Source organism: Stigmatopora argus, chromosome 14 (genome assembly GCF_051989625.1).
Source record: "Stigmatopora argus isolate UIUO_Sarg chromosome 14, RoL_Sarg_1.0, whole genome shotgun sequence".
NCBI classification, from domain to species: domain Eukaryota; kingdom Metazoa; phylum Chordata; class Actinopteri; order Syngnathiformes; family Syngnathidae; genus Stigmatopora; species Stigmatopora argus.
In genome coordinates this window covers 17,348,764-17,375,131 of record NC_135400.1, presented here as the reverse complement: position 1 = coordinate 17,375,131, position 26,368 = coordinate 17,348,764, and the positions used below count along the sequence as shown (strand labels likewise).

Genomic DNA, 26,368 nt, shown 5'->3' with positions numbered 1-26,368 from the left:
AGCAATTGGCCTTACGTCCACGTGACGCAAGGTGGGGCATAGGTTTACGTCATGACGTCATTTGTAACGTCCCTCCCCTCCCTCCTCCCCCACAGTCTAGCTGGGAAGAAAAAAAACTTTTTGTATCGTAGGAATCAACAGCCGCCATCTTGACGCGGCTCGGAATCGGGATTTCTGGGGGAGCATTCATTGTAAAAAAAAAAAAAAAAAAAAATTGCCGACCGGAGCCACCCAGAGCGGACCCCCAGCGGCATTTGGTCGCCCCGAATGGAAGCCCCAGCTCACCCAGCGAGGATTAATGCCTACATGTGAGGGCTACTCGAGATTTTGTCGTGCCGAAAGCCCACCGTATATTTGATTTCCCTTTTAGCGAGCGTCGAGCGCCGCTTCTCGCCGTCCGTCCCGAAGCCGAGAATTCTTCGGCACGACAGCCGCCGCAAAAATAATCGGCTTCAAAGAAATTATTTTTGGATTTTTGCTCTTTTGATCTGAACCAGAGGTGGATTTTTCGGAGGCTCGCTTCGACGACGAAAAAAAATGACTCCGCGCGGACGAATCGCCGGCGAAAGCCGACGAAATGGCTCCGCGTCCGCTTCGTCTAATATCTCCTGATTGACTCTTTTTGTCCCATCTCGACGCGAGATCATTTCGGATGCGGTTATTGGGGATCATTATGTGGCTGTTGGATGTTGGATTATCATGGGGTGATCTCCGGCGGCGAAGCGTGGCGCTGTTGCCTTTCTTTTGAAAGCTGCTCTTCCCGGGCAGCATTTTGTCACTCGAGGAAAAGAAATAGATCCCAACTCAATTGATCCCCTTTGACGAGTGGTCATCAGTAAGTTAACAATTGGACGAAAACCACCAAAACAAGAAGCCTGGGACCACCACGGGCTGAAAACCCATAATGGCTGACAACCTGCTGGATCTCGGACCCCCGACTGCAAAGCGACCCAAACTTAATTCACCACTATCGGTGTCGGACGGCCCAGGTGAGTGTTTCGATTCGTTTTCTCTTCCATTTTTGTTGTTGTTGTGCTAGCAGGCTGGAGATGTTCCAGTCCAAATCGCGAATGCTAAAGAGGTCTCGAACGTTAAACTAGCTAGTTTCGACGAAGCCCAAGTGACATTCGTCCAAATATTTCATTTGTGTTCGCTTGTAGGTCCGCGAAACCAAATACTGGACAAAATAACCTTGCGGTTTCTGAAATAATTTGTAGGCCGACAACCTGTCATTAGTCACATGAACGTGCTTTTCTAAGTTTTGACTCCCGTGTCACTGAAATGCAACCTGTGTCAGGAGGAATTTCAGTTATTCGGCCATTCATCCTAACCACTAGGGGCGCTGTGTAAATCAGACGAGGAAAAAAATGAACATGTAATCTAGTGGCAAGTCGAAAGACGGATTCCATTCGTTTCTGAGTGCTAACTTCAGCTAATGCTAACGATTCTGATAAGGTAGACACCCTGTTTATCTTTGAATGAATCGGATTTTTTAAAGTTCCCGTAAAGGAAAAAACAGCTCAAAATATGTTTACATTTTTTAAATGCTGAATAAAAATAACCTAAATAAAACACGTATATTTCAATAAATCCACGTTTGTTCCTCCCTATTTGTGCTGTCAGCCCCCAAAGTCATAACTACAAAACACATTTATTAGGCAACTAGTTGCTAGATTTCTGTGGGCTAAAGCAACTAAAAAAATTTTTTTCAGTCATTTGCAGTTTAAAAAAAAAATCAGGCTTAGATGGACGTTTGTTTTTCTCATCCAACATCAATCATGGTAACGATAGCTATTGTAACTATTGGACACTCCCTTCAAATGAGCAAGTTTCCGCAAGAAATCAGGTGAAGAGTTTGCTATGCCTGAGTGGGCTTGTCGAAAGGGGGGTAAGAAAATGGCCAGACATCCTCCAATCACCAGAGCTTTCCTCCCAAAAGCATCTGACTGGTGCGTATATCAACACCAGCTCCTCCGGCGAACATTATTCACTGATGTGCGTTCAAAACGCATCCGAGCGTTGAGAGTCTCGACATCCCTCGAGCGTGGCGAGCGAGCTTCTCTGAATCTTCTGCTGATGTGGAACAGATTGTCTTGAGGAAGGTGAGGCGTGGAAGGCGCTGCATTTCCAGCGTCCTCCACCGTACCGCTCATCCCTGGAGACAATTTTTCATATCAGGACAACTCTCCGTTCATCATAATCGGACATATGCAGGCACACTCTTGTCCAAAATGACCTCATCTGGTGGAGGTATTCAAATAGATAATTCTGTAAGTGAAATTCCTGTCCGAGTTAGTCTACTGGTGTGAATTCAGAATCCTCAAACCATAAACTAGAGGCAAGTAGCGGCCATTTCAAACTGGTCCCAGTACTGCTCGATACTAATTTTATTGTTCTTCTGATTGATATTGTAAGATTGTAGTCCCAGTAAGGCGTCGTAACGTCACAAATACCACATTCACGCGTTTTTGTTTACCTACGAACGAGTGACACTGTTTCGCTGCCTTCCTGTTGTGTTTTGTCGATTAATTGGTTGCCACCAAAGGACATGATGTAATAGTAGTCCTCAGTCTGGGAGTTGATGCTAGTCGAACACCGTAGCACCCCCCCCAAAAAAAATCAAACTAGGCTAATTTTGGCTAGCTTGTACGGAAAGTCTTGCGAACTATGACTGAAATCAAAGTTGTTAAACGCAAGGCCCAGGGGCCGGATTTGGCCTGCCGTGTTATCTGGCGTGGACCGCAAAAGTAAAGCATGTACGTTGACTTCATGTTTAAAGAACTAAATAAATGTAATCAATGAAAAAATCAAGGGCTACTGAACTCGCACAATGATTTTTTTGTAACCTATAACTCTCCATTTTTGATTTTTAGATTTTGTGTCCCTCTTCGACCTGGAAAATGACCTCCCCGATGAGCTCATTCCCAACGGAGACCTGTCACAAATGGGAATGCCCTCCAACGGCGGCGCCACGGGGGGTCCCGGTCTCAACTCCATGGTGGCGGACGCCGCCGCCAAACACAAGCAGTTGTCTGAGCTCCTGCGGCCGGGTAGCTCCTCCATCTTGGGAACTTCTCTCAATCCCGCCGGCCCCCAACAGGGAGGCATGGTCGGGGGCCAGCTCGGAGCAGTGCTGAGTAAAAATCCACTCGGCCACGGCTCTCCCAACCACCAGTCCCCCCAGAGCCAAAAAATGGCCGTGGGTACGGGGCAAGGAAACGGAGGCATGGGCTTCAACCAGGCCTTGTTGAACAGCGGGCAGACTCACGGGGTCTTGGGCCCGACCGGACAGGTGATGAACGGAGCTCTGGGCTCGGTGGGCCGAGGTAGACCTGGCATGCAGTACCAGGGACAAGGCATGGCGGGAGCGAGCGTCGGGGGTAGCGTGCTGGCGGAGACGCTGACCCAAGGAGGACCGCAATTGGGTGGACATAACCCGCAAGCTGGACACGTCAATAAGGTGAGGGATATCTACCTTTTTTATGACTGTGGTTTGGGGTGATGAGGACAAAGCGGGTCAGAAAATGCGTGTGCGGTCGATTGGTCGCCGGTCGATTGGTCGCCGGTCTTTTGGTCGCCGTCTTTTGGTCGCCCCGACCGCGACAACGGTCGACCAAAAGACCGGCGACAAAACAAGGTAAAACAACACGGTCTATGCATGAATAAAAGCCAACAATGGCCATGAGCAGTTTCACTGAGCCGACAGAAGAGTGTATAAAAGTTTGTATGTACATGCGTTGTCCCTTTAAGAAGCGACGTCAGTTCAGTCAGAGTCTTAACAAGTTCTCCAACAAAAAACAATCAAAGTCCGGGAAATTTGGTGCTTTTCTTTAGCCTAATAATTAATAGGGCATTAAGTATGACTCAATAGTCATTCGCAGTTTGTATTTAGGGAATTTGAGCAACGATTTAAATGGTAATTATCAATAACCTTCCGGGCGACCAAAAGACCGACGACCAATCGACCGTGTACCAGAAAAAGAGATGTTTGGGTGTCGCTAACAGATCTAGACATCTAATCCTGTTAAAATAGCTAAATGAAAAATCTAAACAAAAAAAGGTTCCATAAAGTCACTAGGGGGACGACTCCGGACCTAAACCAGAAGTCACTGCAAACAAAGACAGGAATTTAACTAACTTTAGCGAAAGAAACAGCTAAAGCTAGCGTTATAGCGATGACATCCTGGTATTGCACCATATCCGATGACCTTAGCTATAACTTTTCATATTCTGTTTCAACGATGTTCTTTCCTCTGCTAAAGCAAATGAGTGAACATGGCTTGCTAGCAAGACTTCTAGCGTTAGCTTAATCTTACTTTAACTACACTTAGCAACAGTTTCCAGGACGCATGATTGGTCAATGGCTGTTTTTTTCCCCAGTTTGCGAAAAGTCTTTTACAATGATTCAAAAGTAATGAAAATGTTTTGCATTCACCTGTCACATGTAGAAATACAATAATCCCTCGAATATCGCGGTTAATGTAGACCAGACATGGCCGCTGTAATGGAAAAATCGCAAAGTAGGGTCACCCCTATTATAACTTTTTTTTCAGCGTGGATTTTCACTTTTTTATGAACTTAAAAAATAATTAAATATAGATTTTTAAAATAATTAATAGCGGGGAAAAATCGCGAAATAGTGAAGTGAAGACGCGACTATCAAGTGATTACTATTTTTGTAATGTGAATTTGATGCTGAATATGTGTTGAATTAGTCAAGCAGAAAGAGGTAGCTTGCCGTTTTATAGTTGTTCACATAATAGTCAGATTGACCACATTGCGTTCAATTTCTCAATACACTACCAAATGCAGTTTTTGGTGACAACCAATGGGAGCTTTGATTGAGAGCGAAAAGTTCCAAAAGCTAACGTGCTGTTCGGAAAAACAAACATTGTATTTATAAACAAGAACACGCGGGAAAAAAAACGTTGGTTTAATTTTAAAACATTAATTTAGTGAGTTCATTTTCCACAATAGAGAACGTTCATTTTCTTGGTTTGGACTTTCCAGGCAATCTACAGTGGTACGACATGCTCGTGGTACGACGAAAATTTCGATCAAATAATTCGCCCGCGATACGATCAAAATTTCGAGATGTGACCGAGCCAGGTGGCCATGACATGAGAGGCTGTTTATCATTGTAGCGCACTTTTTTGCCGCATCTCTTTTGTGTAATAACCGATATCTACGAGCACTGAACGATTTATTCAGACGAGTTTCGACCAGGAAACGCACAACGCGCATGCGCGGGCAAAAAAAGGGCTTTGTGGGTAATGAAGTATACTCGTGCACACAACGCCGACCGATAGGCAATGGCACCCTTTCTCAGAATAAAACTTCATTACCCACTATCAATACGTGGGTAGGCTATTGCATTTCCTGTTTTCGCCCTAGCCTGTTAGCTCCCGTTGTGGCGGAGCGATCGTTAATTCAAGACTAGTACTTCTCGTTGGCAAGTGGTCGTGTGTTATCCTATTGTGAGGAATTCTGTGTGCATCATTTTGGGAATATTTTCAAGGGAATACGTACAACAGCAAACAGCCCATCGATAGCGAACGTGAGGGGGGAGGCGTGGCAAACCGCCAACACGGCCAGAACGAAGGCAACAAAAGATTAAGACAAAACTAGAATTCAGTTTTGTGTAACGTTACATTAAACGTATGTTTGAGTGTGTCTGTATATATTAATCCAAGTTCATTTAAATTTGTTTGTTCGGTTAAGAGTGCGTTGTCGTGGAAAGATCGTATGTCGAGGTACCACTGTACAAGCTTCCCTCTTTTTTTTCATTGTTCGAGTCTGGTCTGTGTTTCTCTCATTCCTTTTGGTTTTAAAGTAATGGGGCTGTAAATCAAGTTTAGAGGGGTTGCTTGGGGGGAAAAAAACTGGCAGAATTTTGAGGAAAAATCAAAGTAGCGGAGTCTCCACATAGATCAGTTTTGTTGACTTCTACGCGTCCAGCTTGGTGACGGCCCATTAAATGGAGATCACGAAGCCAGCACGGAGACCAAGCCAAAGTCGCGTGCCCGTGCGAATGAGAGCCAGGCATCGGGCGAGCCGGTTCCGCTTCGGAGGGGATGGGGGAGGGGCAAAAGCCGCCGCCACCGCCGCCACTCGGCTCTCTGCTTAGCTGTCTAGCAAGCTGTTCCTTCGCTCCTCCCATATTTTTGCCTTCACGGGGAAAGGCTCGCTTTTTGTACTGAGTAACGCTGGCAGTGGACGACAGACTGAAACTGAAAGCGCTCCAAGAGGCCCTTTACAGTAATCCCTCGATTATCGCGAAATCACTACTTTGCGATTTTTGTACAATATGATTTTTTTTATTTTTTTTTTAAGTTCTTAAATATGAAAATCCACGCTGAAACTCGTAAGCGTGGACTCTACTAGGGCTCAGCACTGAAGAAAAAAAGTTATAATAGGAGTTACACTACTTCAATTTTTTTATTATTGCAGCCATATCTGTTCTACATTAACCGCGATATTTGAGGGATTACTGAATTGCGGTTTTTGGGGGGTCGGGAGGTGTCCGCCTGTCAGTTTTCCGCGCTAGAGCCTAATTGCTCATTGTTTGTGTTGACCGGCGAACACTGGGAATTTTTTTTGCTCTTTTTTGTAGTCTTTTTCTCAGGGTCAATGTTAAAATTTATTTTTAATTTTAATTTTTTTACAGCAGATCCGTCGCGTTTTTCACCGTTTACGCAAATATGGACAGGAATTAAAATCAAGTGGAATTTCAATTGGGTTTTTTTATTTATTGTGACACGATGTCTTTTCTATGGTGCCACCAAAGAACAACAAGTTGCTTTTCAACTAAGGCCGTTCTGACCAAATTTTCTTTGAATCCTCCAAATTTAGATGGGAATGTCCGGCGCGCCATTTGGCCAGCAGTACGGTCAAGCCGGCGTCCAGCAGATGGGACCCACGGGTGTCAATGTCCAACAACTCCAGAACAAGACCGGCCTTCCTAACAATCTGCCTCAATACCCCACGGAGATGAAAGGAGGCGGGAGTCTGCCAAGCATGGTGAGCCTTCGTTTATTGACAAAACCGTGCCTCCTGGCACCGGTATCGATGGTTCACGCGGACTGAGACGGTGTTCCGTGGCGCGCAGTCCCAGATGCAGCAGCAGGTAGCGACGACGGGCATGGTACCCGGCGGCGGCGCCGCGTCCGCCGGCCCGACGGCCGATCCCGAGAAGCGCAAACTCATTCAGCAGCAGCTGGTCCTGCTACTTCACGCGCACAAGTGCCAGAGGCGGGAGCAGGCCAACGGGGACCTGAGGGCCTGCGCCCTGCCCCACTGCCGCACCATGAAGAACGTCCTCAACCACATGACCCATTGCCAGGCGGGAAAATCTTGCCAAGGTAAGAGAACAAAAAGAAACTTCACCACCACCAGCATTCTTTGACATTTGACAAGATGCCTCTTCATATTTGTAATACCGTATTTACTAGCATATTCGCCGCCTCCGCGTATAAGCCGCACACTTAAAATTGTTGTATAACGTCGAATTTTACAATTTCCCTCGTATAAGACGCCCCCCGATTCACAATTTTTACCTCACTACTTCGACGGATTTCGCGGAAGGGAGAGAGGGGGCTGGGGACTTTTTGCACGGCAACACGCTCGTAACATAACATAAACAAATTGAAATGAACTTGGATGACGATGCAGACACACTCAAAATAAATTTAATCCAACCTTGCACTAAACTTAATTCTAATTTTGTTTTAAATAAAGTAATGAAGTATACTCGTGAACACAACGCCAATAGCCAATGGCACCCTTTCTCAGAATAAAACTTCAATACCCACAATCAATACGTGGGAAGCTCAGCTATTGCATTTCCTGTTATTCTTTCTAAGGAAAGAAGGTCCCGCGATCGTTCTTTAAAGACTACTTCTCGTTGGCAAGTGGTCGTACGTTATCCTATTGTGAGGACATTTGTGTGCATCATTTTCGGAATATTTTGAAGGGAATACAACAGCAAACAGCCCATCGATAGCGAACGCGAGGGTGGAGGCGTGGCAAACAACTAACTCGGCCAGAATGGAGGTAAAAAAAAGATTAAAACAAAATTAGAATTCAGTTTTGTGTAAAGTTACATTAAACGTATGTTTGAGTGTGTCTGTATATATTAATCCAAGTTCATTTAAATTTGTTTGTTCCGTTTACGATTGCGTTGTTGTGGGGAAAAAAAACATTTGCACTGACTAACAGGGAAAAAAACACTGGAAAAAATGCAAGCCCCCGCCCAGTGCTCGTAGAGACATTACACGGGGAGTTGCAACGGGAAAGACAGTGGCCATGATGTTCTTATGGGCAGCCTCTCGCGTCCACTGTATGCTCGTATATCAAAATTTGTCTCATATCTCAAGATAAATATTTGCTAAAAATTTTACTCTCATCTCAAATTACTCATATGTCGGGGCACTCGTATGTTGAGGTATTACTGTATAAGAAAAATAAGTACCATATTTTCACGACTATAAGGCGCACATAAAAGTCTTCAATTTTCTCCAAAATAGACAGGGCGCTTTATACTCCAGTGCGCTTTATATATGGACCAATACTAAAATTGTTATCACGATAAAATAAAATAAATCAGTCGATAGGACAACTACGGCAAGCAGCCCCCGACTCTACTATTTTCCCGTAGAAAAAGTACTGCGCAGTGACTGCTGGGATATAGAGTTCCTTTGTCAATACACCCAGTAGGACGGCGAGCACACTCATTTGGTTCTCGCCGTCATTTCGGCTGGATTTACAAAAGAAATCCTGCCGCTAGATGTTGGCATCAACAGAGCATTCAAAGCTAGACTGCGAACTATATATATATTTATATATATGGATGAATATCGAACCGCAACATGATATTATGGCTACGTGAAGCGTATGTCAAGCGACCGGATGACTTTTTTCACAGCTCGCCGTCACTTTTAATTTGCGACCAAATCACGAAAATGAAATGATGACGTGAGTACATTGTAAAATGGCTAAATAAAGTACAACCGAACTCAGTTTTGCTTCCGTTGCCTTTTTAAAAACGTGTTTTTAGCGTGTGGGTGTAGCGTGCATGTTTAAGCTGGTGTATGTTTTGCCATGCCTGGCTGCGTCTTTAAAAACGGTGCGTCCTTTGTGTGTGTCAAATACAGAAATAGCACTCGTTACTGACACTGCGGCTAAAAATTTCCTGTGACTGACACCTGTCAATCTTTCTCGTTTGGCATAGTGGCCCACTGTGCATCATCCAGGCAGATCATCTCCCATTGGAAGAACTGCACGCGGCACGACTGCCCCGTCTGTCTGCCCCTGAAGAACGCCAGTGACAAGAGAAACCAGCAGCGTGAGTTCTACATTTTTAAACACAACAAAAAAGCCTTTTTTTTTGTTTTGTTTCCATATTCGGCCGGAAAACCACACACAAACCCTGAAGCGAATGTGAAAGTAAGAGCTTGCGCCACCTGCAGGTCGCGCAGCTCCGCCAGCCGGGGATGAAACTCTGGCAGGATGCCTCAGAAAAGGCCCGGCTCGTAATGTGACACCCGGCGGGGAGGGATTTCGTGCGCTGCTCTCGTGGGTGGGCGGGGCTCTGGCGGCAGGTCGCTTTCCCATTGGTCGACGGAGCCGATGACGGATTTAAATCCCCGCGGAGGCAGCGTGCGACCTGTCAGTCCGCAGCACGGTTCGAAGAAGTGCCGTAGAACAGTATGACGCAAATACTTATTTTTTCACGTCGTGGTTTTGGGCGTCCGTGAACATTTAATAGGCCTCAAAGGGGGCGTGCAAAGAGAATGTTCAGTTCCGTGAAAAGGACGTTTTGTTGAAAACTCAGCTCGGCTTGCATCATCAGGGTTGAGTCAGCATAAAGATAACCCTGATCCTCCCCTTCCTAAACTCCATTTCCTTTCCTTGAGACCTCAATATGTTCATTGACGCTCACTCATTGCTACATCTATAGCAGGGGTGTCAGACTCGGGTTGCTTCACGGGCCGCGTTAACGTCAACTCGATTTCATGTGGGCCGGACCATTTTAGATATAATATTTGTTTTTGTTTTATATAAATGGATTAAAAGAACTGGATTAAAAGCCCTGAGTATTCATTTTTTATAGAGCTAAAACAATGTTTATTTTAGCTTTTTTTTATGTATTTTCAGATTTTACAAAATGATTTTTGAACTAAAAACACAGAAAAAATGGATTAAAAAATGACAATGATTGATTTAAAAGGGGGAAAATCAGGACATTTAATATACATCTATACTCTTCATTTGAATTTGATCCTAAAACAGAAAGTCGGCACTCATGATTTACTTTCCCGGGCCACACAAAATGATGCGGCGGGCCAGATTTGGCCCCCCGGGCCGCCACTTTGACACATGTGGTCTATAGAAACAATTACGATTCTTGACCACATTTCTGCTTCCATTGTTGACCTCTCAGAGCATTGGACGGACGTCAACATTTTTACACTTTTTTACCTCTGGACGGTTTACATTTTAGACGACTAATTGCATTTTTTTTGTCCACGTAAAGCCATGCTGGGTTCCCCCGGGGCTAGCCTGCAGAATGCTATCAACAACACGGCGGGGGCCGGCCAGCCCAGCGCCCCGACCATCCACAACGCGGCCACCACGCACATCGACCCCAGCTCCATGCAGAGGGCCTACGCCGCACTGGGTCTCCCTTACTGCAACCAGTCCCCCACTCAGAACCAGACCCAGGGACCCGCTCAACATAGCCCTCAACAGCTACGTAATATCAATGCAATAGGTAAGCAGATGGATCCAATACAATAAAACCTGTGTGAAACGGTCCGATTTTAATGTGGCCGATTGATGATTTGTCGAATGATTTTCAGGATCTAATCAGATCAACCAGATGGCAGCAGGCTTGGGGATCCCCCCTTCAGACCAGACTGGCTTGCACAGTGATTCCTTGGCCTCCGCGCTCAACAAGTGAGTTGAGCTGCCATGTTAATGATGTCCAATTAGCCCTTTGATTTCACTCACCTTAGACATCGATAGTTATGAAATTCCACGTAACCACCGTGGCCGGACGGGAATCTAACAATGGCGGCTAACCCTCCCAGTCAAAAGGGATTGGGAATTTAGCAGTTCATTTTGCAAATGGTAAAGGTGTAAAAACAAAAGGGAGGTTGTTCTATGTTTCTTAAATTCAGTGTTGTAAATGACAGTATGCAAAAGTCACTGTAAAACGTTGTATTTTTTTCCTTCTTAAATCTAGTCTGGTTCGCAGCTAGAGTTAACAGGACCAAAATTTATGAGAATTTTTAAAATTCCGTATAAAATCAATGAGTCATTTGTAGGACATTTTGATTGAGCTTTTCAAGACTGGTGGAATTTTAGTGTCACAATATTAGCATTGAAATAACCCAAAACTTGAATTTCCTTTCTTCCTTTTGTCTTCCAGTCAGCTGTTGCCAGATGGTTCTGTGGCGGGGGGCATGGGAAACCTTCCTGCCGCCGCCCCGCTCTCCGCTTCGGGGGTCAGGAAGGCCTGGCATGAGCATGTCACTCAGGATCTACGCACCCACCTGGTGCACAAGCTGTAGGTCGCATGTACTATATACCAACATATTTACTGTATTTTCTCGCATATGGGCCATATTTGTCGCACAAAAAATGATGACTCAATCAAGGGTACGGCTTATATGCGCACAAATTAGACTTGACATGCATGAAACTGCAAGGTGACAAAGACCAAACACCATAACGCAAGACAATACAGTCATTTATTTCAAAATAGAGAAAAGATAAACAGATACAACGCTAAACAAAATTTATTTTGACGTCTATGAATGAAATTCAAGGAAAAAAACTTGTATATAACGTGAAAAAACTCACTTGTGGCTGCCATTGCTCACACAGGGCGCCGCCATCTTAATTAGGGATGACAAACGAGACCACTATGGAGACACTTCCTGGTTGTACTGGTCACATGACTTCCTTTTTGAATTTGTCTACATGCAGGCAACAGCCTTTAGGAAGGTCGAATTAAAAAATCGATTTATACAATATTTCAAAAATAGCACCAGCAATGATTTTTCTTAAGATTTTCCCTTCAAAGTAACACATTTATACTCCCGATTAAAACCATGAATATGGAGGTGAAAATTGTGAATCAGGGGGCGGCTTATACGAGGGAAATTGTCAAATTCAACAATTTTAAGGCAATTTTAACGGTACAGCTTATAGCAGGAGGTGGCTAATATGCGAGAAAATCCGGTATGTCTGACAAGTTTTATATCTGTTTTTAAATCTTCCTCTCAGAGTACAAGCCATATTCCCCACCCCTGACCCTGCAGCACTGAAGGACCGCAGAATGGACAACCTTGTGGCATATGCCCGCAAGGTGGAGGGCGACATGTATGAGTCTGCAAACAGTCGGGTATGTCCAACTTGTTCCAGAATAGCCACACCTCGCATTGCTAGTTATAGCGTCAGTTTTCTAATTATCGTTCTCTCGTCTGCCCTGACTAGGATGAGTATTACCACTTCCTGGCAGAGAAGATCTACAAGATCCAGAAGGAGCTGGAGGATCGGCGACACTCGCGAATCCCCAGGCAGCCCGGCATGGTGGGCAACGCCGGCCCCCAGCCGACGGCCATGACTCCGCCCAACGCCATGGGGCCGGCGGGGCAGCCGGTCCGACCTCCCAGTCAGTAGTAGTAGTCGTTTTCAGTCGCTTTTGGTCTTTGACATTTAAACAGATGATGGGTTGGTGACCATTTCCTTCCCCCCCTTAGATGGACCCGTGCCTATACCAAATCAGCTGATGAGCCGCATGCAGGTGGCCCAAGGTACGAACGAACGAACGAACGAACGAACGAACGCGCGAGCGACTCCTTAGCGTCCACTTGCCGCCACTTTTGACAATCTGTTTGGAGTTTTCAGCCCACCGAGAGCAGACATGACTCATTGACTATGTGTGTATTCCTAAAGGAATCAATCAGTACAACCCAATGGCAATGCAAAATGCGCAGATGTCGCAGTCACCTTTGGGTCCACGGGCTTCTTCGCCCATGAACCACCCCCAGCAGCTCAACATCAACTCCATCCCAGCAGTGAGTTCCATCTCCTCTGACCTAGAGTTCCGTATTAAGAAAAATCTTAAAGCATCAGTGTCGTCCCAAATTTGGATTCCAAGATTTTCGCAGCTTGGGGATTTAAATCAAACTTTAGAAGTTGGGGTGAAATTGCAAATCAAAAGAATAACTCCAAAAGGTTGTTTCGTTTTGTTCATTGCCTTTTTGTTGTTGTTGTTGTTGTACAGTAATCCCTCGAATATCGCGGTTAATGTATGTAGACAAAACCGCAATAATTAAAAAATCGCAAGGTAGGGTCGCCCCTATTATAACTTTTTTTTTCTTCAGACCTAGTTGCAAAAGTGGCTTCTGCTTACAAGTTTTAGTGTGGATTTTCAAATTTTTATGAACTTAAAAATAATAATAATAATCAATAGCAGAAAAAATTGCAAAGAAGTGAATTTGCGATAAGTGAAGTCGCGATAATCGAGGGAACACTGTATCTCTCCGACAAAAGGAAGCAATGGCGACAATAAGTCTAATATTACCTGAGAGTATAGTTAGGATAAATGTGTGATATTTACAGTACAATATGAGGAATACAATGTATGTAAAAAAAATATATTGCATAATACAAAGCAGTGATCAGTCGATAATAATCGCTGCCAGCCTACGTGGATTGGACGTCTGTCGCCGTCAAAGATCTGACGACTTGATAGCTACTGTGATAGTCACCCATGTGATCTCTTCTCTTCCCAGATGGGCATGTCTCCTTCAAGAATAGCACAGAATCAAGGAATGATGGCTAATCACGTGGATAACATGGTTCCTCAGCCCTCCGCCCAGGGGCAGTATTTGCCCCAGGGGCAATTCCTCGCAGCCGGCGGAGGAGCAATGAACGTGACCGTGGGCATGGGCCAGCCAGTGACGCAGGCTGGCGCACAGGTACCTACCAGAAACTACAGCAAAGAATACAAATGAATGCAAATCCTCACGTTTTTTTCCCAAAACAGTCGCAGAATTCCAACCTTTCTCTGAATGCGCTGGGTACCATGGGCCCCCAGTTGCCCTGTGGCCCCGCGGCGGCCCCGCCAGGCATGGGCACCGGCGCTCCGCCCAACGCCTCCGCCAACCTTCAAATGCAACAACAACACCATCCGCCCGCGTCGGCGCCCCCGCCGCAACAACCCTCCACTCCCGCGTCGACGGGCGGGCCGGCCTCCAACCAAACCCACGTGCCCGGGAGCCACCCCGGTCCGCCCTCGGTTGTCAGCACGCCGCCCGACCCCGCCCGGCCGCTCACGCCCCTACAGCCCCAGGCCCCCGGCAAGACGCAGCAACCTAACTCGGTGCAGGCGCAGCATCCCAGCACACCGGTAGGGGCTTTTTTCCTGTCTATTATTTTGGCCTTGCTAGGTTACTTAACATATCCAAACGGCTAAACACATACCTGTCATCTTAGATATTTTTTTTATCATTTTAAATTGTGTACATTTTGTAAGGTTTTTTGTGTGTGAAACTGATCTAGTTTTACCCATTTTGGCTCTAATCCGGATCGTCTCGGTCACTAGTAGCAGACGAAAACGTCATCGCCGACCGCTAATAATATTGTCATGCTTTAAGCATGATATGCGCACGTGCGTCAGTCACTTCCGCCCTTTTTACTATATAAATATAGCGCGTCAGCAAGCAATGTACCCAGACAGTCAAGCTGTTGGTGTAATACAGGGACATCTACAAAATCTTGAATTTAGTGCATACTGATTGGGCACCCCGTCCACTTTGGAGAAAATTTTAGACTTTTACATGAGCCCTATGCGGGTAAAATATCAAATCAAAAGCTTTTATTGTCATCATACACAGCTGCGTATAACGGAATTGGTGGTGCTACTCCAAGCTTTTCAAAGTGTTTTTTCCCAGTAAAAACAAAAAACAAATAGTAGTATAAAAGTATAAAAAGTCACTTCCCGGCTAGGTGAATTCAAAAATATTGCACAGAATTCTAAAATATTGCACAGAATTCTAAAATATTGCACAGATTTCTAAGATATTGCACATTGTTATTGCACACCCGGAAGTTATTGCACGGAAGGGATTGTGTGTCGTGCTAGCTCAAGTTCAGAGTCCTGATGGCTGTGGGGAAAAAAACTGTCGCTTATCGCTTTAATCGCTTATTAAGGGGAATTGCAATCATTAATTAGGGGCGAAGGTTGACAGGTATGTAAATATACTGCAAACTCCACAAACAGTCAAACGTGTGCAGTAAATCGAAAGTAGAATATCTATATAAATGAATCTACAAACTACAAAAAACACGGAAAATACGACTTGTACTGACTAATCATTACAAAATCCAAAGAATAGCTAATGCTATGTATTACAAACATTCAATAGTGGTCAGCTGTTAGCATTTATCGAATAACATTAGCGATTAGCATTAGCAACTAGCACTTAGAACCACATTATCATAATTATTCCTGGTCTAGGTAGACCACGCCGAGTGTTAGCTCACACGGATGACATTTGTGAGATGACCTACAAACAACACTTGATGAAGGAACGTGAAAATATTGCCATTTCTTCTGACTATATTCCTCTGTTTAGCTGTCGCAGGCTTCCGCCAGCATGGACAACAGAGTGCCCACCCCCGCCTCTGTGGCCGAGTTCAACACTCAACAGAAACTCCCCGACATGTGCGCCACCGAAACCATGTCGGAAGTCAAAAATGAGGACGACGGCGATTCCGCCGACAAGCAAATAAAAGCAGAGGTAAACCTTGCTGTTTACTTCCATTGTTTTTTAACTAAAGTGACTACGCTTGTCATTTCAAAAAAACAACAACTTGACCCTATCCCAGGGTTGGGCAAACTTTTGGGCCCGGGGGCCACATTGACTTTCAAAATTTGACAGGCGGGCGGGCCGGGTCAGCACAGGAGACGATACAAATAAAAAAACTGCATCCGTTAACAGTACATATGAAACATAAAGCGAAAAAAAGGACTAAAGTATGAACATACTCATCACTCATCTGGGATTTATGGGGTGCTTTCTTGGTTTTCATAAGACTTAAGGTCTGTTCACACACATATGTCGAGCCAAATAACACCAGAATCCTCTGTGCCATCTTCTGGATGTTTGGAAATTTGGCTGCACTTCATGAAGCCTAAAACTCCGAGACTTTTAGGGAGTTGAACTTGTCACATTGGAGATCAATCCGTTCCAACTGCAACTCCTGTGGAACCCTTTCCGGGTCTTGTAAGAAAGGACACAACACCAGCTGTCAATTTTTCCAAAATCACAAAACCGACGGCTCATGCAGGTCATCCAATGATTTCCTGTATTTTGACCGCATTAAAAAAAATAATATAATAATTTGGACAACGTCGGCGGGCCGGATTAAAAGGCCTAACGGGCCGTATATGGCCCGCGGGCCGTAGTTTGCCCATGTCTGCCCTATCCACACCCACGAACATCAAATTTTGGATCATGCAACATTTGGACTACAAGGTTATTAACACGACTCCTTCCCTTTATTATTCTGTTCTCGTAGCGTGATGATGAAACCAAACCCCCTCTGGTGAAGAAGGAGGAGCCAAAGCAGGAACCGAAAGAGACCGACGAAAAGAAGCCAGTGGTCAAGACGGAACCCAAAGACGAGGCGGAAGGCGGGGGCAACGCAGCCGCCGCTCAAAGCCGCAAAAAAAGTGAGAAATAGCCTTCAATGCTTGGGAAACTTTTGACTTGAGAATTTATCGCTTGTATCAAGCTTGCAACATTTCCCGTCTTGATGGTTTCACATTTGTATAATTGGCATTGACGCTTTTTTCTCCGTGCAGTTTTCAGACCGGAGGAGCTCCGACAAGCTCTGATGCCCACACTCGAGGCCCTCTACAGGCAAGACCCGGAGTCGCTTCCCTTTCGACAGCCCGTGGACCCCCTGCTGCTGGACATCCCAGTGAGTGTCAACCCACACTTTATTGCCTTTTTTTCTCCAAAATGTCCTCCCAAAACTTGAGCCCGTTCCCGCCCCTCAGGACTACTTCGACATCGTGAAGAATCCCATCGACCTGTCCACCATCAAACGCAAACTGGACACGGGACAGTACCAGGAACCGTGGCAGTACGTGGACGACGTGTGGCTCATGTTCAACAACGCGTGGCTGTACAACCGCAAGACGTCTCGCGTTTACAAGAACTGCACCAAGCTGGCCGAGGTGTTCGAGACGGAGATCGAGCCCGTCATGAAGTCGCTGGGTTACTGCTGCAGTCGAAAGGTAGAACGTCACGCGGCCCGGACGCTTCTTACCACGTGGAAACGCGACTTGCTTTTTTTATCCCGTCCGCAGTACGAGTTCTCCCCGCAAACGCTGTGCTGCTACGGTAAACAACTGTGCACCATCTCAAGGGACGGCATCTACTACAGCTATCAAAACAGGTAAATGACATTTTTGGTGTTAAGGTTAAGTACCATGTTGGTGTTACTGCATTTTTAATACTCTGTCCTCACAAAATGGTCAGGTTGCGTTCTCGAATTGTCTTAAAATATAGGACGTTTTTACTCAAACTCACATTTTTCACCCAAGTGCCACCTGCTGGACAGAATGTTATTGCATCCAGTTTGCCGAAATAATTTTGAAGTAGACACTTCACTCCATTTTCTAAATATTTTCAACCCGAAAAACACGTACAGCACTTATTAAGACAATGCCAGAATTACAGAAAATTACTCCTAATTGTTGGAATTCGAATTTTTGTCACAGTGGAGTTGGATTTGTACATTTGCCACCTAACTTTAATTGTTGCAAATGTTGTAACATGCCATGTTTTTTCACTGAGTCATGTTTACAGTAAATAATTTTATGAAAAAAAACACAGGGAAACAAAGCACTAAGGTTTTTTTAGACAACATTTATAAGGAAGTTAGTGTTTTATAGTAGCGTGACAGGAAATAAGTCATATTTGGTCAGTAATGAAAGTGTAAAATTTTCTGCCCTAGTAGCAGGTAGGAAGATTTTTTTTGTCCACAATTAAATTTGCCATCTTAAGCTTTGAGATCACATTTTTGTACATTAATCTTGGATGCAATCGCGCCCTTTAATCAACATAGTAATAGTTTTGATTACAGTAATCCCTCAAATATCACGGTTAATGTCGATAAGACATAATCAAAAAATCGTGAAGTAGGGTCACCCCTATTATAACTACCTTTTTTATTTCTTTTTTCCTTCAGTGCTGAGTCCTAGTAGCAAGTTCAGCATGGATTTTCACATTTTTATGAACTAAAAGAAAAAAATAATAATTATTATTATCAGAAAAGAAGTGAATTCGTGATAATCGAGATAAAACTGTAACTGCCTGATCTAATAAAATAGTATTTATTGTGACTTGGATGGTTTCACCACAAGCTCTAAGCAACTTTGTCCTTTTAATATTTCATTTTTCTGCGACGCTTCTGTCCTTGTGTTAATTAAGCTCTGTGGACTTATTGTTGACAGGTATCACTTCTGTGAGAAGTGCTTCAACGAAATCCAGGGCAACAGCGTGACGCTAGGGGACGACCCGGCGCAGTCGCAGACGTAAGTTTGGGGGGCGGGGTCTAGGAATTTGAAATACGGGGGCATGGTCTCTCAGAATGGCCCGAGCTGACTTGAAATTTCTTTTTCGACGGTTCAAGCATGATATCTAAAGAGGAGTTTGAGAAGAAGAAAAATGACATGTTGGATGCTGAACCGTGAGTAGAACTTGGTTTTGGGTTTAAAGTCCTTTCCGGGAAAATGTGGGGGAAACCTAAGGACGCTTATACCGGACTTTGCAGGTTTGTTGAATGTAAGGACTGCGGGCGCAAGATGCATCAGATCTGCGTTTTGCACTACGACGTCATTTGGCCGTCGGGGTGAGTGGCTTTTTTGACGTCGCCGTCCCGTCCAAACGTGGAAATTTCCTCCTCACGCTCGTGTTGTTTTTTTTGTAGCTTTATCTGCGACAACTGTTTGAAGAGGGCCGGGAAAACAAAAAAGGACAACAGATTTTCAGCTAAAAGTAAGCCCAGTGTAAATGTGAATGCTTCATGTCCAGTGGATTGATTGTAAATTCCGTTTTTTTTGTGTGTGTTTAAAGGGTTGCAGTCAACAAAGTTGGGCTCCTACATTGAGGATAGAGTCAACAAGTACTTGAAAAGGCAGAACCATCCGGAATCTGGCGAGGTTTTTGTGCGAGTCGTGGCCAGCTCTGACAAAACGGTGGAGGTCAAGCCTGGAATGAAGTCTAGGTACGTGGACCTCAACTTTTTGGACCTTGGATGTGTTTTGACGTGGACTTTTTTGTGCCGCCCAGGTTTGTGGGTTCGGGTGAGATGGTGGAGAGCTTCCCTTACAGAACTAAAGCACTTTTTGCGTTTGAAGAAATCGACGGGGTGGACGTTTGTTTCTTCGGCATGCACGTCCAGGAGTACGGCTCTGAATGTTCTTTTCCAAATACAAGGTAAAAAAAAAAGATACAAAGATTCACTGGCTGGTTGAGCAAGTTTCTTAAAATCTTTTTTTCCTCTTCTTTTTTTAGGCGGGTTTATATATCCTACCTCGACAGTATTCACTTCTTCAAGCCACGGTTGCTCAGGACGGCGGTTTACCATGAGATCTTGATCGGATACCTGGAGTATGTCAGAAAAATGGGGTGCGTGAGCCATCACTTGGTTTGATATTTTGTGCAGTATGCTTAAAAAAAATGAAAACAAACGGTTTACGTCTTGTTTAGCTACGTGATGGGTCACATCTGGGCCTGCCCACCCAGTGAAGGAGACGACTACATATTCCACTGCCATCCCGCCGACCAGAAGATCCCCAAACCCAAGCGGCTCCAAGAGTGGTACAAGAAGATGCTGGAAAAAGCTTTTGCCGAGAGAATCATACACGATTTCAAGGTTAGCATCTTAAGATTTGAACATTGAACGATCGTGTTGCAACACCATTGACGGCCATTCGCCATACCTATCAACTTAGACGTTTTTCCCGTATTTTATGTGTTTTTTGATCATTTCAAATTGTGTATGCCATATAACAGGGGTCGGGAACCTTTTTGACGAAGAGAGCCACAAACAATTAATATTTTCCAATGTTATTCCTTGTGAGCCATACTACCAATTTAAAAGTCAAAATACATACATGTAAACAAGTGCCTTTTCATATTTTTTTTGTAATTTCACCACTTTTAAAGTGGAAAAACATGAATATTTTTTAAAAGATTCTTATGCTGTTGCTCATCAATGAGAGGATGCATTCCAGAAGTCTACTGCAAAAAAATGAAGATTAAAGCAAAAAAGAAGAAGATTAAAGCAGTTCTGAATGTAATATCTCAGTTCTGTCACCAGCGATTTCCATATTTTACCAAACAGGTTAGCGAAGAGCCAGATGCACCCATCAAAAGAGCCACATGTGGCTCCCGAGCCATAGGTTCCCTACCCCTGCCATATAACTTTTGTACGGGATTTTTTTTTTTATGTACGTTTTTTGTAAAAACGATCTCGTTGTACCCATTTTGGCTCTAATCTGGACCGTCTCGGTCACTGGTAGCAGACAAAAACGTCATTGTCAACCGATAATATTCATGCTTTAAGCATAATATGCCTTTTCACTATATAAATATAGCGCATCAGCAAGCAATGTACCCAGACAGTCAAGCTGTCAATACAGCAACATTTACAGAATCTTGAATTTAGTGCATACTGATTGGGCACCCCGTCCACTTTGGAGAATTTTTTTGACTTTTACGTGCGCCCTAAGTGAGTAAAAATGTGTGGCGTTGAATTTGTACGTTTTTTTTAATCGCTTAATAAGGGCAATTGCAATTATTAATAAGGGGAGAAATTGGCTGAGGTATGCAATCGATCATCCTTGCAACTTTTTGTGTTCAGTTTACTCCGAAATTCAAGTCCAAATTTTATCATGCAAGTGAATTCAGCTCATTTCATCGAGTTTTCAACGTGAACTGAAATGATTCCCCCATCCGGCGTGATGATAGAATTCAAAGCGAGATTTAATAACCTCGTTTATTTCCTCGTCGTTCTCGCCTCCCGTGAAAAGTTGTTTTAAGATCGAGGCAATGCCGCATTTTCGCTCCTCTTTTGTCCACCAGGACATCTTCAAGCAAGCCACGGAAGACCGGCTCACGAGCGCCAACGAGCTACCGTACTTCGAAGGCGACTTTTGGCCCAACGTGCTGGAGGAGAGCATCAAGGAACTGGAGCAGGAGGAGGAGGAAAGGAAGAAGGAGGAGAACACGGCCTCCTGCGATACACCGGAGGTCAATTTAAGATCTTCAGAAAATCGGGGGACTCTCTCTCTCTCTCTCTCTTCCTACCAAAAATCAAAACACCCACACATTTTTCCCTTTGTTTACACCAAAAGGGAGCCCACGCTGACAGCAAGAACGCCAAAAAGAAGAACAACAAGAAGACCAACAAGAATAAAAGCAGCATCAGCCGCGCCAACAAGAAAAAGCCGGGGATGCCAAATGTAGCCAATGATCTGTCCCAGAAGCTCTACGCCACCATGGAGAAGCACAAAGAGGTGACTGGACCAGACCGGACCGGACCGGACCGTCAAATCTATCAACGACTCGGGACTCGAGCCAGGTTCCGCTTAGCTTCAAATTCCTTCTCCCCGCAGGTGTTTTTCATCATCCACCTTCATTCCGGGCCGGTGGTCAACACCTTGCCCCCCATCATGGACCCCGACCCGCCACTGGCGTGCGAACTGATGGACGGGCGCGATTCCTTCCTGACGCTGGCCCGAGACAAGCACTGGGAGTTCAGCTCGTTGCGGCGATGCAAGTGGAGCACCATGTGCATGCTGGTGGAGCTGCACAACCAGGGCCAGGACCGCTTCGTCTACACGTGCAACGAGTGCAAACGCCACGTGGAGACTCGTTGGCACTGCACCGTCTGCGAGGTAGGACACAAAATATGGAGGGAAATGGACCGTTTTAGTATTTCATTTATAGCGACTTTGTTCGAAAAGTGAGAAGGTTGTCGTTTTTTTTCCCCTGAGTTTGACTTATGTCTAGTGGTTATATGTCAAACTTACTGTATGTTTTTTTGTAAATAGAGGTCATCTCTAAAGCAGGGGCGGCTCTCGAGCCGTATGCGGTTCCCGGCCAAAAATTGCTTCTTACCGTTTATTGTCTATACCAGGGGTGTCAGACTCGGGTTGGTCCGTGGGCCGCGTTAACGTCAACTCGATTTCACGTGGGCCGGACCATTTTAGATATAATATTTAGTTTTTTTTTTTATATAAATGGATTAAAAGAACTGGATTAAAACCCCTGAATATTCCGTTTTTTATAGATCTAAAACAATGTTTATTTTAGCTTTTTTTAAATATATTTTTAGATTTTACAAAATGATTTTTGAACTAAAATCACAGAAAAAATGGATTAAAAAATGACAATGATTGATTTAAAAGGGGGAAAATCAGGAAATGTAATATACATCTATACTCTTCATTTGAATTTGATCCTAAAACAGAAAGTCGGCACTCATCATTGACTTTTCCGGGCCACACAAAATGATGCGGCGGGCCAGATTTGGCCCCCGGGCCGCCACTTTGACACATGTGGTCTATACGGTGGCTCTTTGTTTCTTTTATTTTTATTCTCTCTTAAAACACACTTGTATTCATCGGGGCCCATTAAAAAGAAATAATACATTATATTTGTACAAAGTCCTTTTTATGCCGCTTCTGATGGAAGCCGTGGCTCTTTGAGTCCCACAATTTAACATTTTTGGTTCTTTGTGTCACCACCCCTGGTCTAGAGCAACTCCGATTGTTCCATCACTCAGCCAATGAGAACAATGTAGAATGCAAAAAAAAAATCTCCATATTTATGGGACAGCTTCAACCCGATCTTCCAAACTGGATACTTTAACGTGGTCTCCTTTTGTTCCCCCCACCGCAGGACTTCGACCTATGCAGCAACTGCTACAGCGCGAAGGGCCACGAGCACCGCATGGTGAAGTGGGGCCTGGACTTGGACGACGACAGCAACGGCCAAGGCGGCGAGTCCTCCAAGAGCCCCCAGGAGAGCCGGCGCCTGAGCATCCAGCGCTGCATCCAGTCCCTGGTCCACGCCTGCCAGTGCCGCAACGCCAACTGCTCGCTGCCGTCGTGCCAGAAGATGAAGCGGGTGGTCCAGCACACCAAAGGCTGCAAGCGCAAGACCAACGGCGGCTGCCCCGTGTGCAAGCAGCTGATCGCGCTGTGCTGCTACCACGCCAAACACTGCCAGGAGACCAAGTGCCTGGTGCCCTTCTGCCTCAACATCAAGCAAAAGCTCCGCCAGCAGCAGATCCAGCAACGGCTCCAGCAGGCCCAGCTCATGCGGCGCCGCATGGCCACCACCATGGCCGGGAGGGGCGCGCCCATGCCGTCCCCGCCCGGATCCTCCGCTCCCGGCACCCCCAACTCCACGCAGCAACCTCGCACGCCGCAGACGCCGCAGCCCCAGCAGCAGGCTCCGACCACGCCCTCCAACGCGCTCCAAGGCTACGCCGGCAACGGCCGCGTTAGCCAGCCCGCCACGCCCGTCCCGCAGGGGAAACCGGGCCCCCAGTCGTCGCCTCTCCGCCAGCAGCAGCAGCAGTCCCCCCTGCCCGGCTCGCAGCACCAAGTTCCCCCTCAGATGGCGACGCAGTTGCAGCAACAACAGATGGCGGCCTTGAAGGTGGCCAAGCAGATCGAGATGGCCGAGATGGCCGCCAAGGCAAAGCAGCAGCAGCTGCAACAGCAGCAACATCAGCAGCAGCAGCAGCAGCAGCAAAGTTACGCCATGAACGGGATGCCCATGAACCACCCGCGAATGATGGGCCCCATGCAGGGCCAGATGCAGGGCCAGATGCAGATGATGCGCGGGCCCCAAGTCATGCAGGCTATGCAGCCGGGCCCGTGGGGCCCTGGGATGCAGAACCCCATGCAGAAACCTCAGGGGCTTCCTCAAGCGAGCGTCATGGCCCCCCAGCAGCCTCAGGGGGGCGGCATGGTCCAGCAAGCTCAGATGATTCAGAGAGCCATGATGCCTCAGCAGCAGGGTCTCCAAATGCCTCCCCAAGGTCCCTCGCAACAGCAGCAGCAGCATCAGAACATGTCGCGGGGAATTCCCGGAAACATCGCGCCCAACGCCTTGCAGGAGCTCCTGCGCACCCTCAAATCTCCCAGCTCGCCACAGCAGCAACAGCAGGTCCTGAACATCCTCAAGTCCAACCCGCAGCTCATGGCCGCCTTCATCAAGCAGAGGACTAAGGCTAAGTATCAAGCCAATCAGCCGCAGAATCCCCAGTCCGCGCCGGGGTCGGCGGCGGCCATGCAGGCCATGATGCAGGCGCAGAGGGCCGGGATTCCTCCTCAGCAGCAGCAGCAGCAGCCGGCTCCCCAGCAGGTGGGCATGTCTCCCATGGGACCCCAAGGCCAGATGATGAACATGGCTCAAAACGGCAACCCTCAGCTTTACCGTAGACAACAAGTGTACCGGATGCAGCAGCAGCAGCAGCAGCAGCAGCAGCAGCAGCAGCAGGGAGGTATGCCTCCAGGACACGCCCACTTCACCCAGCAGCAGCAGCAGTCGGCAACCTACTCCCAAGTGCGGATGCAGCAGCAGCAGCAGCAGCAGCAGATGGTTATGCAAGGAGGCGTGGCTTCCATGGGCCAACTGCCTCCCTCGGCCCAATTGGGCATGGATGGGGGCCAGAACCTCCTACAGCAGCGCATGCTGCACCAGCAGCAAATGTTGAAGCACCAGATGGGCTCCTCGGCGCCCGCCATGAGCCCCCAGCCTCACTTGCTCCAAGGGCAGGCCCAGGCGGCGGCGGCGGCGGCGGCGGCAGCGGCAGCGGCAGCGGCGGCGGCTCACCAGAGCATGAGCACCTCTTTGGGCAAGCAGGTGCGATCGCCGGCCCCGGTCCAGTCGCCCAGACCTCCCTCGCAGCAGCCCCCGCATTCGAGTCCTTCCCCGCGGATGCAGCCCCAGCCCTCGCCCCAGCACGGCGCTCTTCTCTCCAGCTCCCCGCACCCCATCATCGGGGGAGCCATTTCGGGGCCCCTGGAGCAGGCGGGGCGCATGGGTACGCCGGAGCAGAGCGCCATGCTCCCGCAGCTTAACACGCCCAACCGAGGGGGCTTGAGTACTGACATGGGCATGGCGGGGGACACCACGGGAGACACGCTGGAGAAATTTGTTGAAGGATTGTAGCAGGAAAACGGAAAACTTTGATCGTTTTCATCCACACGCACGCGGCGGGACCACACCATCCCTTTCCCGCGAGACAAAGTATATATTTTTGGTTCACGGCAGCCATGCAAACGTTTTTGCAGTGGTCTTTTTGTGTTGTTGATTTTGACTTTTTTTTTTCCACCCATTTGATCATGCTCTGGTATTGACTTTTTACCAAATGTCAAAACAAAAATATCTTTTTTTTTTTTCTTCTCTTCCTTTTTTTATCTTTGCAAATAATTATTGTATTTGTGTTGAGCAAGACTGTAAAGTTAAACTGGGATTTTTTGGGGGGAGGGTGCTAGGTTTCACTTCTCGCTCAGTTTCTCTTGTTCCAGGCTAATTTATTCTAATATGCCATTGTTAAAAAGGACTGCCTTTGGGAAAGCCTTAATTTTCCTTCCTGCTTTCGGATTATGGAATATTACAGTGTTTGTATAGATTTATCAACTATTGCACACAGACAAACACAGTAGGCAGGTGTTCAAAGCCAGAATGTTCTTTTTGTTGTCGTTTTTACTGGACTTGGCTCAATATTTGTCTTGCATAAGTACAAAAAAAATCACTTTATTTCTCTCTCAGTCCCATTGACTCCTCCAAGTCCTGTTCTTTTTGCCTGTGGTAAGAAACTGCTGATTCTTGTTCAGAGTTATGCGCATCATTTTCTATCCTACTTTAAACTTGAATCCATGATGGACTGTCCTCTAATGTAAATCTTGCAGACTGACAACACTGTAAATATGCAGAAAATAAGGATAAATCACTGTACAAAGTGGTTCAAAATGGCCCATTTCCCACCATATTGTTAAATAAACCTGTGTGCCACAGACTTGGTTGTTGTTGTTTTGTCTGACACTGGCACACCACCGCCATTTTTCTAACTGACCGCTATTTGACCTTGCAGAAATGTCACTATAGACCTTCACGTTTAATTCAAATATTTAATACAAATGTGGGCAACTTATTACATAATGTACAATTCACGGCATTTCGATTGAAACAAATGTGTCAATATTTTCGCATTATAATGCCGTACTTTGACTATATCAATTTCTGATCAGGCG

General features: G+C 46.1%; 1 protein-coding gene across 1 annotated transcript; it reads left to right on the top strand.

Annotated features, from left to right (window-relative positions):
* Positions 1 to 108: 108 nt before the first annotated feature.
* crebbpb (CREB binding lysine acetyltransferase b) lies at positions 109 to 26,133 on the top strand. Its single transcript, XM_077618132.1, has 31 exons — positions 109 to 989; positions 2,874 to 3,460; positions 6,853 to 7,020; positions 7,109 to 7,361; positions 9,230 to 9,343; positions 10,535 to 10,771; positions 10,860 to 10,956; positions 11,432 to 11,569; positions 12,292 to 12,409; positions 12,502 to 12,679; positions 12,768 to 12,821; positions 12,964 to 13,085; positions 13,806 to 13,991; positions 14,060 to 14,422; positions 15,651 to 15,815; positions 16,597 to 16,750; positions 16,883 to 17,001; positions 17,081 to 17,320; positions 17,393 to 17,481; positions 18,542 to 18,622; positions 18,721 to 18,777; positions 18,862 to 18,939; positions 19,018 to 19,085; positions 19,164 to 19,314; positions 19,380 to 19,526; positions 19,605 to 19,718; positions 19,800 to 19,965; positions 21,177 to 21,344; positions 21,449 to 21,610; positions 21,710 to 21,991; positions 22,998 to 26,133. The coding sequence occupies exons 1-31, from the start codon at positions 905 to 907 to the stop codon at positions 25,281 to 25,283; spliced, it is 7,227 nt and encodes a 2,408-aa protein (XP_077474258.1). The 5' UTR covers positions 109 to 904; the 3' UTR covers positions 25,284 to 26,133.
* Positions 26,134 to 26,368: the final 235 nt, after the last annotated feature.